Source organism: Nematolebias whitei, chromosome 15 (genome assembly GCF_014905685.2).
Source record: "Nematolebias whitei isolate Nwh7 chromosome 15, NemWhi1, whole genome shotgun sequence".
NCBI lineage: Eukaryota > Metazoa > Chordata > Actinopteri > Cyprinodontiformes > Rivulidae > Nematolebias > Nematolebias whitei.
This window is the reverse complement of record NC_056512.1, coordinates 14,073,902-14,093,298: the sequence shown is the minus strand read 5'-3', so window position 1 is coordinate 14,093,298 and position 19,397 is coordinate 14,073,902. Positions and strand designations below refer to the sequence as shown.

At 41.1% G+C, this 19,397-nt stretch overlaps 1 protein-coding gene across 1 annotated transcript in view; it reads right to left on the bottom strand.

Moving 5' to 3' along the window:
- Positions 1 to 236: 236 nt before the first annotated feature.
- LOC119421966 (MAGUK p55 subfamily member 2) overlaps positions 237 to 19,397 on the bottom strand; it is a 44,897-nt gene continuing 25,736 nt past the window's right edge. Inside the window, exons 4-12 of the mRNA XM_037689323.1 lie at positions 13,667 to 13,692; positions 13,469 to 13,588; positions 12,362 to 12,493; positions 12,051 to 12,153; positions 7,929 to 7,997; positions 5,562 to 5,723; positions 4,573 to 4,775; positions 850 to 978; positions 237 to 771 (exon numbers count right to left, since the gene is read on the bottom strand). Coding sequence (XP_037545251.1) covers positions 595 to 771; positions 850 to 978; positions 4,573 to 4,775; positions 5,562 to 5,723; positions 7,929 to 7,997; positions 12,051 to 12,153; positions 12,362 to 12,493; positions 13,469 to 13,588; positions 13,667 to 13,692 — 1,121 coding nt within the window. The 3' untranslated portion in view covers positions 237 to 594. The remainder of the gene's footprint in view (positions 772 to 849; positions 979 to 4,572; positions 4,776 to 5,561; positions 5,724 to 7,928; positions 7,998 to 12,050; positions 12,154 to 12,361; positions 12,494 to 13,468; positions 13,589 to 13,666; positions 13,693 to 19,397) is intronic.

The following is a 19,397-nucleotide window of genomic DNA, read 5'->3' as shown; positions in this document are numbered from 1 at the left end:
GCTCCCTCTTCACCACAACGGACCGGTACAGAGTCCGGAATACTGCAGACGATGCACCAATCTGTCTGTCAATCTCACGCTCCATTCTTCTCTCACTCGTGAACAAAACTCAAGAGATACTGGAACTTCTCCACTTGAGGCAGAACCTCACCCTTGACCTGAAAAGAACAATCCAATTCCTACATGTGTCCAGTTTCATTACTTTGTCTGTCTAAACATGTCTCACTTGTAAATGAGTCTTCTAGGCTCAATGTGATTTATCTGGCTAAATAAAGGTTGAATGAATGAAAAAAATCCACCCTTCTCCAATTGAGGAGCATCTGATGCCTTCACCATATTAAGATGGCTTAAAGTGTTGGGATGCTGCCTAATTGGTTCATTAAAAATTTGTGTTAAAAACAGAAACTGAACAGGTGGACCTCATGAAGTGGCTGGTGAAAGCGTGCTCACAAACACAATATAGATACAGTTTGTTCAGGATGTCACTGTTAAAGTCAGAGGTCTAAGATAAATGGTGAAAAATACAAATGTCCAGTATTTATCTGTGTATGTCCACAAGAAGTTCTTATCAGTGCTTTTTTCCCCAAATGGTTTCTAAAACACCCAGGTAACAGGGACCCACTGGGGGTTTTTAGAGACTGTTTCCAGAGCAGCTTTGACGGTGCGGTAGGTCTCATCAAGGTTCTCACTGACGATGCTGAGGTCAAAGTAATGACCGTAGGCTGCTTTAATCTTCGTACTCTCATTGCACGACTTCTGTAGCTCCTCGTCCTGCAACAGAAACATAAGTTTAATTTCCCTGCACACAGTCTGTGGGATAATTAGAGAAAAGGGGGATTTTTCTCCTACTGTCAGTGTCTTTGTGACGACGCCTGCCTCCACAGCTGAACGATTCATCGCCTTGAGCACCTCAAAGTCTGGACACTGAAGGAACACCACATACGGCAGGAACTCAGAAGTGCGCAGCACTTTGAGGGACTGGAGGAAACACATACAGGCAATGTTAAATTTAAAGGACAGTTTATCTGAAATATCACATCTTCTTCTTCTTATTGGCATATGCTTGGCTTTAGAAAGTCCCAATAATGCAAGAACCCCAAAAACACAACAATTGTTTTGTTGGGCTTTCAAAATGAGAAAATATCTCATTTTAGTGAGTTGTTAAAATTACCGGTAGGTTTTGGTTTATTTAACATTTTTTAAAGTCATTTAAATGTATTTTTATTAAAGATGAGATAGTTCTAAAAGTGTTTAAAAGACTCCAACAATTTTCAGTCAGGTCATCTGGACAGTTTCTTTTTTATTTTTTGTGCTGAAATGTTTCACCTTCTATCCAGAAGGCTTCATCATTGTTGGATTGTATACCTGGATTGTTGAGCATGGATTTTGTTGGTTTTGAACCATTTTGACATGACTGTCGACGAGGGAGAGGGCCGGCTCCGGAGGAGGGGGCGTGCCAAAGTGACCATCTTAGCACCAACATAACTGATTTGTTCCACTTTGGAATAAGCTGTTTGGGGGAAGAATCAGTCTTGTGTTGTGTGTTTCCTTGACTGATGAAGCCTTCTGGATGGAAGGTGAAACGTTTCAGCACAAAAAAAAAAGAAACTGTCCAGATGACCTGACTGAAAAATGTTGGATTGTATACCTGGATTATTGAGCATGGACTTTGTTGTTTAAGGGTGCATTCACACTAGCCCTGTTTAGTCCGCTTTAATCGAACTGTAGCTCGTTTTCCTAGAAAGTCCGGTTTGTTTAGGGAGGTGTGAACGCACCATCGAACTCTGTCACGGAACAAAAAGGCTAACTCTGGCCCGGGCTAAAACCTAGGTCTCAGTCCGGTAGAAGAGAACTCCAGCGCAGTTGGTTTGAACAGGTTGGCTCGACTGCACAGTGCAGTGTGAATGCAAACGCACCAGCTCAAATGTAAACAGAAGGTCATGAATATTGGTCCCGAACCGAACCGAGTCTACCGGACTATCTGGTGTGAAAACGACCTAAGATTAGTTTCTAGTGGAAATAAACAAGAAATAGTGAATGGTTGTTTGTCTCTATGTGTCCCTGTGATGGACTGGAGACCTCTCACAGTGACCCCCGTGACCCAAAAAGGAAGAAGCAGGTAAAGATGGATGGATGGTATTGGAAAGAAGTTTAATAAGGTGGTCAATTTTTTCTCTAAGAAACATGAATAAAGTTAAAGGACAATACAAGGGTTCAGGACTGTCCCTCTCAGAATTTATTTTAAAAAGTCTTGCCCTCAGAAAATGTTGGTGACCCCTAATACTACGAAAGGACTACAAAGGACCACAGACCACAGAGCTACCACAGCCCTCTGTAGAGCAGAGAGCTGCCATCTTGGGTGCCCAGGGGAGCAGAAGGTGGGGGTTAAGGGCCTTGCTCAAGGGCCCAGAGTGGGGCAAATGAGGGTGGAGGCAGGTGTGGGTGCTTCATCTTTCCCACCCACATTTTGATGTTGGCGGTCCGGGGAGTTGAGCCGTCGACCTTCCGATCACTGGCCCACCTTCTCTAACCTCTGCGCCACCACTCCCCCATTTCCTTATACAGTAGTCCCTTGTTTATCGCAAGTAGTAGTACAAGTAGTAAGTAGTAGCTTATTTTAGTATATATATATATATATATATATATATATATATATATATATATAGTCAGAGATTCTTTATTGTCAATAACGAAATTATGTATACAGGGTCCCAGCTATCCAACAATAAAATGTAAAAGAAAAACATTAATAAGATCTAAGATATGAACTAAGAAAAACATCAACTAAAAATACACTAAACACTAATGACATAAAAACATTACGTCGAACAGCAGCACGAACACGAGTCTTTGTGAGCAGATGAGCACGCATGAACACAGCAACATGAAACAGATCAGCAGCAACATGATGTTATTTTTCACAGTGATTATTTTGGTTAGAGATTCATGAGTCTAACAGCCTCAGGGTAGAAGCTGTTCCTCAGTCTAGTGGTTCTACACTTAATGCTCCTCAACCTCCTTCCTGAGGGGAGCGGGACAAAAAGTGTGTGTGCTGGGTGAGTGAGGTCTTCATGATGCAGGTGGCGCTCTTCCTGCATCTAGAGGTGTAGATGTCTGTGATGGAGACTGACTCCAACAGACTTCTGTGCAGCTTTCACCACTCTCTGCAAGGCTTTTCTTTCTGCAGCTGTGCAGAAAATGCTCTTGTAAATGAGTCACCATATATACATATATATATAATAATAATAATAATAATGTCATCACAATGTCAGCACTGTATGTTTCCATACAATGGCGAAATTAGTCTCTGCATTTAACCCATCCACCACCAGGTGGTGCAGTGGGCAGCTATTGAAAGCGCCCGGGGGGCATTTTGGGGATGAGACGTGCTGCCCAGAGACGCCACGTGATGTGCAGTGACTGGGGATCGACTCTAAAAGATCTAAAAGAGCACAGCATGTTATGATTTCAGCTCCATGCCTCCAGCTGCTCTCTCGGCCACGCCCACTTCTCCGCTCTGCAGGAGATCAGCTGATCAGCTGTAGGAGGAAACTTCTCCCACAGCTGTGGACTGCACACAGGTGATAAATAATTTAAAATAAGTAATTTTAAATACAAATCCATGCCTAACTTGTGGCTCATCCATCGATCAGCCAATTGTGCATCATGTCCAATCTTAATTTGAAAAACCGCCATAGAGCGAGTCCGTGGAAAACAAACTGAGAAGTAGCGAGGGACTACTGTAGTACATAAAAAGCCAATTAGTACAATTTGTTTATCCAATGAAACCAGCAGATTGCATCAAATATTAATGTAGTCTTTTCACCTGCACATAACCATTTCACTACAGCTTTAAAACTGTCAAAAAAAGATATTTCCTTTTAAAAATGGTGTTATACAGAGTTTTAACACTAGGTTTTTTTTCTCACCACGTGACAGGTGGTTTGCAATTAACAACAATTTGATTATGCACCTCTGAGCTGAGCGTGATACTCAACAGTTTAACAGAGTTCTTCAGAAAGCATGTAGACTGAGGATGTGGGGCAGCTTCCAAACAAAAAACTGAAAAACCTGGAAGAGGTTCACACCGAACAGGAATGACCTAAAGTCAACTGAACAACACAAAGAAGACTGACTCTGATTTGTTGTCTTATAACATCGAATCAGAGATATTGACAGTAGTTACATATTGCTTGGACAACCCATTGGTGGGGGAGTGGTGGCGCAGAGGTTAGAGAAGGGCCTGTGATCAGAAGGTCGCCGGTTCGACTCCCCATACCAACTATATCAAAATGTGGCTAGAAAAGTTACCTGCCTCCACCCTTCTGATGCATGCTCAAGGTACCTGCCTCCACCCTCATTTGCCTCACTCTGGGCCCTTGAGCAAGACCCTTAATCCCCACCATCTGCTCCTCCGGGCGCCCTAGCCCAACAGGCCTCCCTTGAAAATGAGTCCACAAGACTCAATGACACTACCTGTATAAATAAAAAGTAAAAAAAAAAAAAAACTACAGTCCAGTGCATTGATCTCTAGAGACTGGTCTGAAATGACTGGTAGTTGTGTATGCTTACCTGTGGGTTGGCGTCCAAGATGCAAATGCGTCCTGCTTCCACCACCTCATGTATTGAGTCAACCTTTAGGCCATACAGGTTGCCCTCATATTCTCCGTATTCAAGATAACGCCCGTTCTTAATGTCAGCCTCCATTTTGCTGCGGCTGGTGAAAGCATACATCCGACTTTCCCGCTCACCCTTTTTGGGCTTTCGGGATGTATCTAGTCAGACATAAAAACAGTCTTTGAATATCTACAGTCTGTCTCTAATGGCAGCCACCACAGTTGTTCAAATTCAAGAAACCAGATTTTCTAGGCAACACAACCATTTCATTAAAAATAAATTTGTAAACATTTATAACAAACGCAGTTTGTTACATTTTAAAATCAAGGGCCTACCATTACTTGAAGGAATGCAAATCACCCGTACCTTCATACAAGACTGTTAAACTAAATGGTAAATGGACTGTACTTATACAGCGCCTTTCTATCTGATCCAGATACTCAAAGCTCTTTACACTACAATCTGTGTCCTCATTTACCCATTCATACAGCTTTATACTAGATCTCTACAAAGCTAATTGAACAAATCATTCTAATGAGACTAATCAGAGCTTTATCACATTCATTCACCTATGGGACACACATCAGAGGCTATGAGGGGTTCAGTGTCTTGCCCAGGGACACTTTGGCATGTGACTGCTGGTGGATTCGAACCCCCAACTTTTGCATTGGAGGACGACTGCTCTAACCACTCAGCCACAGCTGCCCCAAACTAAGATCATCCTATGTTGAGAAATTACAAAGTTGTTGCTATTTTAGTCAAACCTTGAACACATTATGCACAGTCTTATGAGATCACATTCCAAGTGTGCACTGGGAATGACTCTCAGCTACTACCACACCAGATTTTAGCATATCTGTAAAGTTGACGGAGTTACAGCTAATGAATTATAAGAAGAGTATCTGCGGCAGTCATCTGAACCTGGATTGACTCTGATTGCTTACATGGAATGGTGGTACCAAAGAGTTGTGGGTCCCTCAGTAGGAGCTTGGTCTTCAGTCTACGCCTGCCAACACCCTGAGCACCAATTAAAACCAAAGTTTTCCTTTTGAAGGGCGGGACCTTGGCCACCTCCTCGTACAGGAGAATTTCATGTCTGTCAAATTCTGGAAGAAAGTAAAAACAAAAGGATTAAAAGATGCAGCATAAGAACAATTCCTAAAACTCAAGTCTTAGCATGCTTTGTTGATGTGACTACTGCATTTTCTTCAGCATATAAGTTGCACTTATTACACGTTACCGCTGACCCGTTGCGTTTATATGCATTTATTTGACTGTCCATTTTATTTTAATTTGTTAAAAAAAAAAAATAATAATTTGTATGCCTCTTTTATGATTGCCTATTGTTGTCATTGTTATCCACTGTTGTCATCACCCTTTGTTAAAGAAATCAGGTCTCTCTTGTAAATGAGTCCCTAAGGCTCAATGGGATTAACCTGTCTAAATAAAGGTTGAATGAATTTAATGGTCAAAAAAGCTTCATTTCGCCTGGGCGGCACGGCGCCATCCATCGCGGCCGGAGCCACTAGCTGTCCAGTGTTCCTTCGCCTGCACCAGCTGAGTGAAGCGAGCGCGCATGAGAGGACTCACTGTTGTAGTTCTTCAAAATTTAAAGCGTCAGTCAAAAATTGCATTATGGATATGGGGAAAAAAAGTATATAAGTCGCAGGACTGACAAATCTATTAAAAAACTGCGACTTATACGCCGGAAAATACGGTATGTTTAATAAGGGGTTGACTTCATACATTGTTGACTTCAAAAATTGTAGATGTATATTCAATGATTACTTTTCAGCAAGTATCCTTAAATTATTTTATGTTCTTCATGAAATATTTTGCTAACAGACAGTAACATACCAACACACAAAGAGCAAACACAGGCCAAAAAAAAAAACTTTCCAGAGTTTATAAAAGGTTGCAAAAAAAAACAACCTTTGTAAGTAAAAGAAACTTCTAAAAAAAATCCTGATGCTGCTCAATAATCCAGATAGATAAATCTAGCCAGGTTAAGTCAGGTCCTCTGGACTGAACCTGTCCAGAGGACCTGACTTACTTTTTTATATGTTTCTACTAGGGGCGTAACAATATATCGATTTAAATCGATATATCGATTAAATGATTAATGGTTCAATTATACTGTGGCAAAACTAAAACATGGATTCATATCGTCATCTTTAAAATACGCTTTTATTTTGAAATTCCCAAGGCACGTCTGTGTCACCATTTCCGTGCGTGGCTGTGCTCTGCAGCCACCTCAGCAACATGGCAGACGAGACAGAAAACACAGATACTGAATTTCTCTCTCCTGCTGGATTGAAATCAACTCTGTGGAAATATTTAGATTCCAACAGAAGGACGGCTCAACAGACAGAACTCATGTCGTATGCAACAGGTGCCAGTGGGAGTTAAATACTCAGGAAACAACAAATTTGTCCGTTCACCTGAAGAAGAAACACGGCATTGATAGCCATGTTATTTAAGCTCAATATCTATTTTTATTTCTTTATAAGTGAAAGGTAATCAGGGCACTTTTAAGTTAACTGGTTTAAAAAAATGCACTTAAACATGAGAAATGTGAGACTAAAATGAACAGGTCCTTTATTTTAATTTTTTCATTAATTAAGAAAAAATGTTTTTTATTTAAATGCCTGGTGCCTGTAATAACAGAAATAAAATGATTAAATCATATTTGAATTGTTTTTATAAATTTATTTATATGTAAATGAGATGGGCATTTGATATCACAATATATCGATCGCAGACTTATGAATCGAATAGAATCAAAATCGTATCGTGACAGACTTTGTGATATCGAGAAAAATCGTATCGTCATACAAACAAATCAATATAATATCTTGTCGTGGTAAAGCTGGTGATTTACACCCCTAGTTTCTACCTGGATTATTGAGCATGCATCAGAATATTATTGTTGAAACGTTTTGTCTTTTCTCCAAAAAAAACTTCTTCAGTCTGAGGAGCTGCAACAAACTGTCTTATAAGCATCACCTTCACATAATGGATCAACCAGTTTGCTGATGACATCAAAACTAGCCTCACCTAACAACTGTTAGACTGACGGTCCTCCTTTTGCATGTGAACAGCTAGTTATGGCTGTCACCAGCAAACCGGTTGATCCACTTATGAGAAGGTGCTGCTTATAAGACAGTTTGTTGCAGCTGCTCAGACTGAAGAAGTTTTTGTATAAAAGACAAAACGTTTCAACAAAGAAGAATCTGTCCAGAGGTCCTGACTCTACTGGTTAGAAAGTGCTAAAAACTTTGCATCAATAATTGCAGACATTGTTCTGTTACCTGCATTTTTTGTCGTCACATACATCATCTTCTTCTTCTTTTTCCCTCCAGCACCAGTGCAAAGATTCCCTGTAGCAAGAAAAAACAACAACTTTGGCTTAGTGAAAATTTAAGGTTCATATTGAGGTTTATAATGAGCGAATACACAATACATTTAATGTTATTCATACATACTACACATACTCTGCGAGCTATAATCTGGATGCTGTTGAAGTAGAAAAGTCTTCATGGTATTATATAAAACAGTTTCAAAAAAGATGCTACATATTATTTATTCATAGACAACCTGTTACAGGATAAGATCCACAAAGAGCTTAAAAAAGCTAAAAATACACATAAGTTGAAACACAACAGATAAAACGGGCAAAAGGGAAAATAAAAACGTAACATAAAAATAGGTTGTTCTTTAAGCTGCTTCCCTCTAAAGGAGGGAAGAGGAGGAGAAGATTTTGATTTTTAACAGAACTTTATTTACACAATAAGTTAACACAACCGTGTCAAAAAAGGTGATCAGGACAAGCTTAAAATAAAATATTTACATGAGGAGCTTGTTGTACTGTAGTTGTCTCTGATCAGAAATGGTGAATAAAACTTCTTAAATCTCCACAGTTTCACAAAATTCTCCAAGTGTCCAGTGTCTCTGTGGAAACAAAACTCTAACACCAGTCTGGCCTTGATGTTGCACTTCCACAGAGCCACGGCATCAAGTTGAGGTCCAGCCTGCAGTCTGTCCCTGTGAGACATGTGAACAGACATTTTGCTTCGGCCACTAAAAACTTTAAAATTTGGGATTTAAATTTAGTGGCTTTGCTGAAATGTTCTCCATTAATTAAAAAAGATTTGGTGAAAACTGTGTCAAAAAGACTAAAGATCCTAGTCATTAGATTAAACAGCAGCCGTACACAATCTGTAAAAACATGAAAAACACAGACAAACTGCAGAAAGGACACTTGTTTAAAACTTCAGGATTGATGACCGACAAAAAAGAGTTTGTTGGAACTGCACCGTGAAGGATCCTCCATTGAAGATCGCCAGACCATTTTTTTGTCAGAGGTTTGTAAAGAGTCCTCCACTGGGGCTTCTGACCTCCGAGCTTGTCGTCCCACACGCTGACAGCTCTGTTGTGCAGAGTTCTCTTGTTCAGGATCGTAACCTAAGTCTTATAAAGTACTTTTGGACCCGTTCTGCACAAGTCCATCTTTGGGTCTGTGTTGCGTAGCAGAGGACCACTGTCTTTTGCAAAGTCAGGATGCAGGTGGATGTCGGGGAAAGGGTCCGTTGGGTCAGGTGGGCAATTCCTCGTGGACCATAGCTGCAGGAGACGCTTCTCTCCAGCTGTCATCCTCTTCTTCACCACGTCCAGGAAGTGCTGCACCAGTCTGGCAGACTGGACTCCAAGCAACGAAACCACCTCTGGGCGTTGGAGAAGTCTGGTCCGACCGTCTCCACCAATCGCCTCAGGGTCACCGTCCCAGATTTGCATAGTACCTTTGACAGACCCAGCACCGTGCTATTACAGACGTCCATTCTCGCTTGAGAAAGAGAAGAAGAAGGAGAAGGAAGAAAAGAAGGAGAAGAACAGGTCCCTCTTGTAAATGAGTCCCTGTGGCTCAATGAGACTAGCCTGTATAAATAAAGGTTGAATGAAGAGAAGGTATTTTGACAAGCTACAAGGGGTGGCTGTGGAAAGAGCCTCCCTGCTCAAGGTGTTGCACCCTCAACCCAACGCAGAAATAAGCAGCAGACAATGGATGAATGGATCATTTAATAATGGCATTTTAAATGCTATTTCAATTATGTATAATAAAACATATTTATTTAAGAAAGCCAGAGGTCTAGCAGGGCACAGATCTGGTCCAGGGTGAAACTGGTCCTACTGTTTAGGTCAATTTCTTGCTGAAGTTATTTTAAAGGTTTCCACTGCTTCTGATGTGACCTGATTACAAGTGAAAAGTGAAGTGTCATCAAAAGACGTGTGTTTGTCTTGGAGCCAGTTTCAGATATTGAACTTTGTTTGCAAAATCAAAATTTATGTGATGTAATCCAACATTTTTCAGTCAGGTCATCTGGACAGTTTCTTTTTATTTTTTTAATTTATTTTTTGTACTGAAACATTTTGCCTTCGGTCCAGAAGGCTTCATCAGTCAAGGAAACACAACAAAACTGATTCTTTCCTCGACAGCTTACTCCAAAGTGGAACAAACCAGTTCTGCTTGTAATAAGATGGTCTCTTTGGTACGCCCCCTCCTCCATTGCTGGCCCTCTTCCTTGTTGACAATCTTGTCAAACTGGTTGAAAACAACAAAGTCCATGCTCAATAATCCAGGTATACAATCCAACATTTTTCAGTCAGGTCATCTGGACCTCTTCCACAGCAGGTACTTCTTGTGGAGAAATGTTACCGATCAGTCCTTTCCATGAAGTATGTCCTTCTCAGGTTGCGTCAGTGTCTTGTCCAGCAAATGTTCAACCCACTGGTGCTAAAAGCTTGAAGTATCAGTGGTGCTGACTGAACTAAATGTGGATGAGTCCATATCTGGTTAAAAACCTGTCTGTATAAATGACACGAATGTCTAAATGCTTGGTGCTTTTCAAAAGAATCAGCTGAATGAATGTATAAAGATGGAGGAAATGTGACCTCTAACAGAGGAGCCACAGCTTTAACAGGTCTCTCTTCTGTTCTTTAAATTAGTCTGCAGCTCTACCAGCAGCCTCAGAGCAGAAGACCTCAGACAGAAGAAGGGATGCTGGATTCTAAATGATGAGAGATGTAGCTGGAGCTGGACCACACGTGACTCACAAGGTAAGGACTCGGATTTTAAAATGAATTCTAAAATGTACTGGTGGCCAGTGTAAAGAGACTAAAACAGATGTGGGCCACCTCGTTTTTAACAATGCTTGCTCAGGATGGGAGACTGCAACGAAGCCAAGATTCAACTTGTCTGCTGGATTCCTTAGATAGAGAACTTTACTAATTGGCTTTTATGTGAATGTTCCTGTAAAGTGCCCTGAGACAACTTTGTTGTGATTTGGCGCTAGATAAATAAACTGAATTGAATTGAACAGTCTTGCAGCAGCATTCTGGTCTAACTGGAGACAATTAAGCTCCTTCTTAATCAAACAAATAAAATAGCTGTTACAGACAGTAGTATGAGTGAGATGAAACAAAAAGCATGGCTGATCATCTCCAGAGTTTGAAGAATGGAGATGTTTCACAACTGCAAGAACTTTCTAATCTCCAAAGACAGCAGAACTGACAGAAGAAAACAAAACAAGTTTTCAGAGGCTTGGCGGGAAAGATGAGCTCCATGTATTAAGATGCTGCTTGATTTCAGATATTTGGACTCAGAATATAGAAAGGAAATAAGACTGAGCTTTTATCAAAAGTAAATTCAGTTATTGGCAGATAAAAGAAGAGCTGCAGCTGCAGTGTGATAAAATGTGATGTTCAAAGCAACGAATGAAACCAGTACATACTAACCCTCCTGCAGCCCATGAGACACCAAACCATTACAAGCTTCATTCACAAAACAGTGGTATTAAATGCACTGTTTATAATAATAATAATAATAATAATAATAATAATAATAATAATAATTATTATTATTATTAATAATAACTGATGGTTGCTTTAGGGCAGATTAATCAGAACGCTCATATTTCTGGAAAGTATTGTCTGCAACTTTCTTTTTAACTCTACATACATATTAAGTCTACAGGCATCATTGTTGTAGATAATAACAAAATTCGGCATTAAATCCCTCCAAATCCACAATTCTGGCAATTTTGAAACTTCTATCCACCCATCCATCATCTTCTGCTTGCTCTGGAGTCAGGTTGAGGGCGCAGCAGCTAAAGCTGGAACGCCCAGACATCTCCAGCCACCTCTTAAAGCTCTTCTGGGAGGACCACAGGGCCTTCCCAGGCCATCTGAGAAAGAGCCTCTCCAGCAGGTTCTGGCTCTTCCCCGGGGTCTCTTCCCAATTTTAAAACTTAAAAACTGTTTACTTGATTTTTCTAAAAAACATTAGCTCCCCCAACAAACATATTTGCAGAGGTGGAATGTTACCAGTAAATGTCAGCAAAGATTTATTCATCTGGCCACCATCTCCATCTTCTTACCTGCAGGTGCCAGCTCAACGTCTCTTTTAACAAAAGCTTTCCTCTTCTCCTCCAACATCTGACTGGGGATAAGACCAGCACTCCCACCTTCCACATGACAGGCCTGCACAACACATGGATATGGATTTATGTACAAAACAAAAGTAAACATTGGACATCTTAAGTGTTCTTCGTGTCTTTTTTACTTATAATAACAGTTTATATGGGTTACTACCTTACTTTATAACCAACAAATCAAAAATGCCACACGTGTATGTACTACTGGTGCTACTAGTATGTAGTCCTGTATCTCCACATGTTGTCGCTGTTACCTGCCACCAGTTGACATCGTCCTGGTTGACTATCTGCAGGATGTCTCCCGTTTCAAACCTTAAACCCGCCTCTTTACATGGAATCAGGTTGTCATTGGCTGGATCATAGTCATAATGACATTTGAAGAAAACCTGGCAAAGAATCAATACAAATGTGTCTTTATTACCCTGGTCATTCTTGACTCAACATTTTATTCAGTGTCTGAAAAAGTTTTATGGCATTTCCAATCATAAAGTACCCTTGAAAGAAAGTGATCCACTACGAGAAGGTGCTATTTATAAGACTGAGCTGAATGCAGCACCTCAGACTGAAGAAGTCTTTCGGATGAAAGACGAAACGTTTCTACATTTTTTGTTATTGTTTGTTTTGCTTTGTTTTGTTTTTTGAATGTCCAGAGGACCAGACTTAACTTTTTTACATTTTTCTACCTGGATTATTGAGCATGCATCAGGATACCTTGAAAGAAACGTTTAGAAACCATGGACCATATGTAACAAAGATGTGTGAGGATTTCCTACTGAAACATGGTGTACACAAATCAAGAATAACAGCTCACACGCATAAAAATTCACATTAAAATGTTCGCATACATGTGCACCCGAGCACATTTCCTTTGTACATCTAGGTCAGAGTGCACGAGAAAGCACATGAGACACCTCTCCTGACATGCTTCCAATTAAGTATACAAAAAGGTGAAAATATGTCCAGCAGAATCTGCACATTCAAAAAACATGTCCACAGGTGAAAAGAGGACGAGCTTTATACAGTGTGCTCCATTATGAGGGAGAGGGTGAAAAACATGTCTGACACACTGTCCATTAGAGCCAAGTGCAAGAGAGTGACAGCGTGTGAGAAGCTGTTCTGATGTCAGTGCGCCAATTGTGAAGCAAATGCATTCCAAAATGTACTTGTGTATTTTGATACTACTGTAAACACACACACACTCAGAGGCTTGGTAGAATACTGAAACATAATTAATTCATAATTAATACACCTAATGTTTGGCATGGAAAAGTGGTTTTACCACTTTTTTGTGCTTAGTAACCAAGTACGGAGTGTGTGTGTGTGTGTGTGTGTGTGTGTGTGTTTGTGTGTGTGTGAGAGACCTGTCTTGGTGGGAAGGTGTCAAGGTAGCTGGGCAGTATTTTCAGTACCACAATCCCACTGGCCGCTTGTAGCTCCTCTTGCAACACTCTTGGACTCTGTCCGACTTCTCGTCCGTTAACCTACAAATACAGTGGAAACATTTCTTCCTAAATTAAAAATCTGCTCACACACACATGCCGTCTGATCCAACTCATTACCAGGTGGTGATGTGTAGCTCTGGACTCTACAATTCCACAAAACATGTGTCATCCTGTTGTGGTCAGTGGAAGGGCAGCAAAGGCTCGCAGCACTGGATCAGGTTTCAAACTGTTTTACCATGGTGTGGATAAAAAGAGAAATGGAGTAGGGGTGGTCCTGAAGGAGGAGTTGGCAATGAATGTAGTAGAGGTGAAAAGAGATAGGGTGATGTGCCTGAAGGTAGAAGTAGAAGGTCTGATGCTAAATGTTGTCAGTAGTTATGCTCCACAGGTTGGATGTGATGTGAAGGAGAATGATACATTTTGGATAGATCTGGATGAAGTGATGGAGAGTATTGCCAGTGTAGTGAACTTGACCTGATGTCAAAACTTGACCTTAGGATCATATGGTCAGAAACTGTCATTTCATTGATTTGCATCCAGAGATACAGGTTGACCCATCCTGAGACTTTCTTTCTTGAATTAATCAAGTGGAAAAAGACAATTCTCTATGATCATTACTATTTTACAAATGTTTTGATAATCAAATTGTGTTAGTTCAAACAATGTTTACATGTTGAAGTGAACTACTCATTTTTATTTACTTAAAACAGGAAGAATGATTTTTAATCCTCATTCAAAGAAGAAATCAGGTTAATATGCATTTCTTGATTTTCTGTCTTCAATGAGCAAAGTTTGTAAGTGTGTCAAAGTTCAAGTTTCGGTCAACTGAAAGTTTACTGAAAAGAAATGTCATGTTTAACTTTTACAGCGAGATACTGGGAGAGGAGACTCCACGAAGTCTGGTTTTTCCATGATATCTTTCTGTCTGTTCTTAAACAATCTGAATCTTTTCCTTGACTTTTAATAACACCTTACATCACAAAACACACCTCTGTTGGGGTCCATCGACCAATCAGAGGCTCTCAAATGAACCGGAAGTAGAGCCCATTTAAATGTTGGCACTTCCTAGTTCAAACGGAGAGTTTGGGAGTTCCAGAATGCAGAACGCTGGAATTCAGGATGCTGCTGAATTAGAATCAAGCTGATCCAGAGACGATTTTGGGAATTATAACTTCTGTTTGGATAACCTCACACGACTCTCGAGGTTCGAGCTGTTCTCACGGAGACGCTGAAAGAGTTGAAAGGAGAGCTCTACACCAACGCTGAACTATCGTCTGCAAGGTAAAAAGTTCTATTCTCAACCAAGCGTACCGTTGGCCCAAGCTGGAAAAGAAGGAGCGTGTCGGTTCTGGTTAAGACAGACAAATTCCCTCACACATCTCTCTGTAGATAAACCTCATCTTTCCATCTTAAAATTTTCCTATCTGCTAAAAATCATTACAGATATTTTAGAAATGTCTGAAGCAAAGTTTTCAATCACCGCCGTGTGATTTGATGTCTGCTGTCTGCTGAAAGTGAGGAAACAATCGCCGTATTGTTCTCACTCCTGTAAAGCTGATTAATTATGTCGTTATTTTCAATTCTTGCCAATTAATGTAAATGTGTGATGTGTTAAACTTGATTCTGTTAATAAATGACCCACTGTTGTGGTGAGTCAAAGATAATTAACGTCTCACGTCCACATTTTATTTAAATTCAATGCACGACATCATTCAGTCCAGAAAAATGAATGAACCCGTTTAATGTATAATATATCTCATGATATGTTACACTACACCAGGGAGGAGAGAGAGTGGTGATCAGAGCAGACCTGAATGGACATGTTGGTGAAAGAAACAGAGGATGAGGAAGTGATAGGTAGGTTTGGTGTCAAGGAAAGAAACCAGGAAGGACAGATGGTGGTGGATTTTACCAAGAGAATGGAAATGGCTGTAGTCACCACTTATTTCCCAAAAAGGGAGGAACATAAAGTGACCTGTAAGAATGGAGGAAGGAGTACGACAGAAGAGGTCAACTACATTCTGTGCAGAAGAGGAAACCTGAGGGAGATTGGAGACTGTAAGGTTGTGGCAGGGGAGAGCGTGGCCAGACAGCATTGGATGTTTGTATGTAGAATGACTGTTGTTGTGAAGAAGAGAAAAAAAAGTAAAATCAGAGAAGAAGACCAAATGGTGGAAGATGAAGAAGGAAGAATGTTGTGAGAAATTCAGAAAGGAGCTGTTAAAAGCTCGGGGGAAGGGGAGGAGCTTCCAAATGACTGGGCTACTTCAGCAACAGTAATTAGAGAGACAGGTAGGAAGGTACTTGGTGTGTCATCTGGACAGAGAATGGATGATAAGGAAACCTGGTGGTGAAATAGTGAAGTGCAGGAAGCTATTCGATGAAAATGGTTAGCCAAGAAGAAATATGACAGTAAGGGGACTGAAGGGAGGAGACAGGAATATAAAGAAAATGCAATGTACATCAAAGAGAGAGGTAGCAAAGGCAAATCATAAGGCATATGATGAGTTGTATGGGAGGCTGGACACTAAAGAGGGTGAGAAGGACTTGTATTGATTGGTGAGACAGAAGGATCAGGCTGGAAAGGATGTGCAGCAGGTTAGAATAGAATAGAAACAGCCTTTATTGTCCCATGGATGGGAAATTCAAGTGTAACAGTAGCAACAGCAGCAAGATAAAAAGAGTCACAAAAAAGTTCATAAAATGTTAAAAACAATATACAGTACGAATAAATAAAAAACAATATATAAAGAAATAAGATAAACAATATCAATAATAGGCAGCATGGTGGCGCAACTGGTAGAGCTGCTGCCTCTCAGTGAGCAGGTCCCTGGTTCAAACCTCTGGTCTGGGGGTCTTTCTGGGAGGAGTTTGAATGTTCTCTCCGTGCATGCGTGGGTTTTCTCCAGGTACTCCGGTTTCCACCCACAGGCCAAAAACATGCATGTTAGACTGATTGGTGACTCTAAATTGTCTCTAGGTGTGAGTGAGAGGGTGAATGGTTGTTTGTCTCATTTGTCTCTATGTGTCCCTGTGATGGACTGGAGACCTGTCCAGGGTGTAATCTGCCCCTCGCACTATGATTGCTGGACATGGGCACCGACAACCCCCGTGACCGAAAATGGAAGAAGCGCGTAGAAGATAATGGATGGATGGAATATCAATAATAATGTTCAATATGTATTGGAACAATGAGAATGACGGACTATTTACAGTACAGTATTATAGGCAGAGTGTGCATTTTAGCAGAGGTCAGCATGTATTTAATACTTATTGAGTTTGTTGAAAGCAGTGATGCTTATAAAGTCTAACAGCTGCTGGGAGGAAGGATCTGCGGTAACGCTCCTTTGTGCATTTAAGATGAAGAATCTGTCACTGAAGGAGCTCTCCAATTCAGCAACAGCTTCATGCATGGGGTGGGAGACGCTGTTCAGCAATTTTATTATTTTAGCTAGAGTCCTTCTGTCTCCCACCACCTGCACTGGGTTGAGGGGGTATCCAAGCACAGAGCTGGCCTGCTTGATGAACTTACCTAGCGGCTTCTTCTCAGCTGATGATAAGCTGTTGCTCCAACAAACAACACCATAGACGATGGCTAATGCTACTACCGAGTCAAAAAAGGTCTTCAGGAGCACCCCGAGCACTCCAAAAGCCCTGTCTCCTCAGCAGGTAGAGTCTGCTCTGACCCTTCCTGTAAAGTGCATCAGTGTTAGGCTTGTTAAAGATAGGAATAATAATGTTCTAACAAGTGAGGAGAGTGTGATGGGAAGATGGAAGGAGTAATTTGAGGAGCTAATGAATGAAGGGAATTAAAGAGAAAGAAGAGTAGGCCACAGAAACTGTGGACCAGGAAGTGGTCAAGATTAGTGAAGGTGAAGTCCGGAAAGCTCTGAAAAGAATGAAAAGGGGGAAGGCAGCAGGACCTGACGACATACCAGTCATCGGATGTTTGGAAATGTCTTGAAGAGATGGAAGTGAGGTTTTAGACTCAAATATTCAATGGCATATTTGAGAGTGAAAAAATGCCTAAGGAATGGAAAAGAATTCAATTCAATTCAAAATACTTTATTAATCCCAAAGGGAAATTAAATGTTGTAACTCATCATCCTGGTTTCATTAAGAGTTATTATAAATGCTGATAGCTGTGGGCAGGAAAGATCTCCCATAGCCGTCTGTCCTGCAGCAGTCTGTACCACAGTGGATCTGAAGAAACTGGCTGCAGATGCCAATTTGTCTACCCGGACCCAGCGGTCCTCTCGGTCCTCCTGGGCAGCAGGACCACCTGAATGTTGGGCAGAACTCCTCCCTGAGTGATGTTCACTCCTCCCAGCAGCTTGTTGAGCTCTTCATCATGCAGACGGCCAACTGCAGGTGTCAGGGGATGATCCTGGTCTTCTTGTTGTCATGAGCCATGTTTCCTGCCAGCTCCAAGGATCTCAACAGGCAGTCACTCGAGAACCTCCAACAGGTAGACGGAGATGCATCCACGGCCCCTCCTTTACAACTCATTTGAGATTTGGGGCTGTACTTGAGATAATATTTGAGCTTAGAGATGTTAATCAGCTCGGTTGTAAAAACCACCTTGTTGTCATGGTTACGCTTCATAACAAATGTCCAAACGTAAAAAGGTTTCAGTAAAAATCCTTCCAGCTGCACAGCATCCAATACCAGAGGAAGTAATCATCCAAAATAAGTATTTTATATACAGAAAAAGTGGAAATAAAGTTATCAAAAGCAATATCCCAAAATTAAAATAACTGCTACTTCAACATGAAGCCACGATGAGCGGCGCAAATCTAGAACTGTGCAAATCTAGAAGTGTGCTTGTGCCCATTTTAAAGAACAAGGATGATGTACAGAGTTGTAGCAACTACACGAGAATTATGTTGATGAGTCACACATTGAAGATCTGGGAGAGTGTTGTGAAAGCTAGACTTGGACGAGAGGTGACTCTGCGAGCAGCAGTATGGTTTCATGAAAGAACACCACAGATGCCATCTTTTCCATTCATTCAACCTTTATTTATATAGGTTAGTCTCTTTGCTTTGAAGATTCTGATGGAAAAGTACAGAGAGGGCCAGAAAGAACCCCATTGTGTCTGTGGATTTAGAAAAAGCATATGACAGGGTGCTGAGGGAGGAGATAGTATGGCATTAGGAAATCTGGAGCGGCAGATAAGTATATTAGACTGGTACAGGACATGTATGAGGACAGAGGACAGTGGTGAGATGTGCTGTAGGAGTGACAGATAGCTTCATGGTGGAGAGGGGAGTGCATCAAGGATCGGCTCTGAGCCCCTTCTTGTTTGCTCTGGTGATGGACCGACTAACAGATGAGGTCAGGCAAGAATCCCCATGGACTATGATGTTGGCAGATAACATTGTGACTTGTGGTGAGAACAGTGAACAGGTGGAAGAGAACTTGGAGAGGTGGAGGTATGCACTTGAAATAAGAGGAATACAAATCAGCTGTAGTAAGACAGCTGTGTGTGTGTGTGTGTGTGTGTGTGTGTGTCCTTGTTTATGCTACTTTGTGAAGCCCATTTTTCCAACTTATACTACATTGTGAGGACCAACTGCTCCTTATGGGGCCCAAAGCCCGGGCCCCATAAGAAGAAGTGCCGTTGGTGGGTTAGGGCTAGGTTTAGGACTAAGGTGTGAATTGAGGATGTGTTAGGTTTAGGGTTAGGTATGTACTGGTAATGGTTAGGTTATGGATAAAGGTCATGGTTAGGCTATAGAAATGAATGAAAAATGAATGGAAGTCAATGCAAAGGCCCCACAAAGATAGCAAAACAAACCTGTGTGTGTGTGTGTGTGTGTGTGTGTGTGTGTGTGTGTGTGTGTGT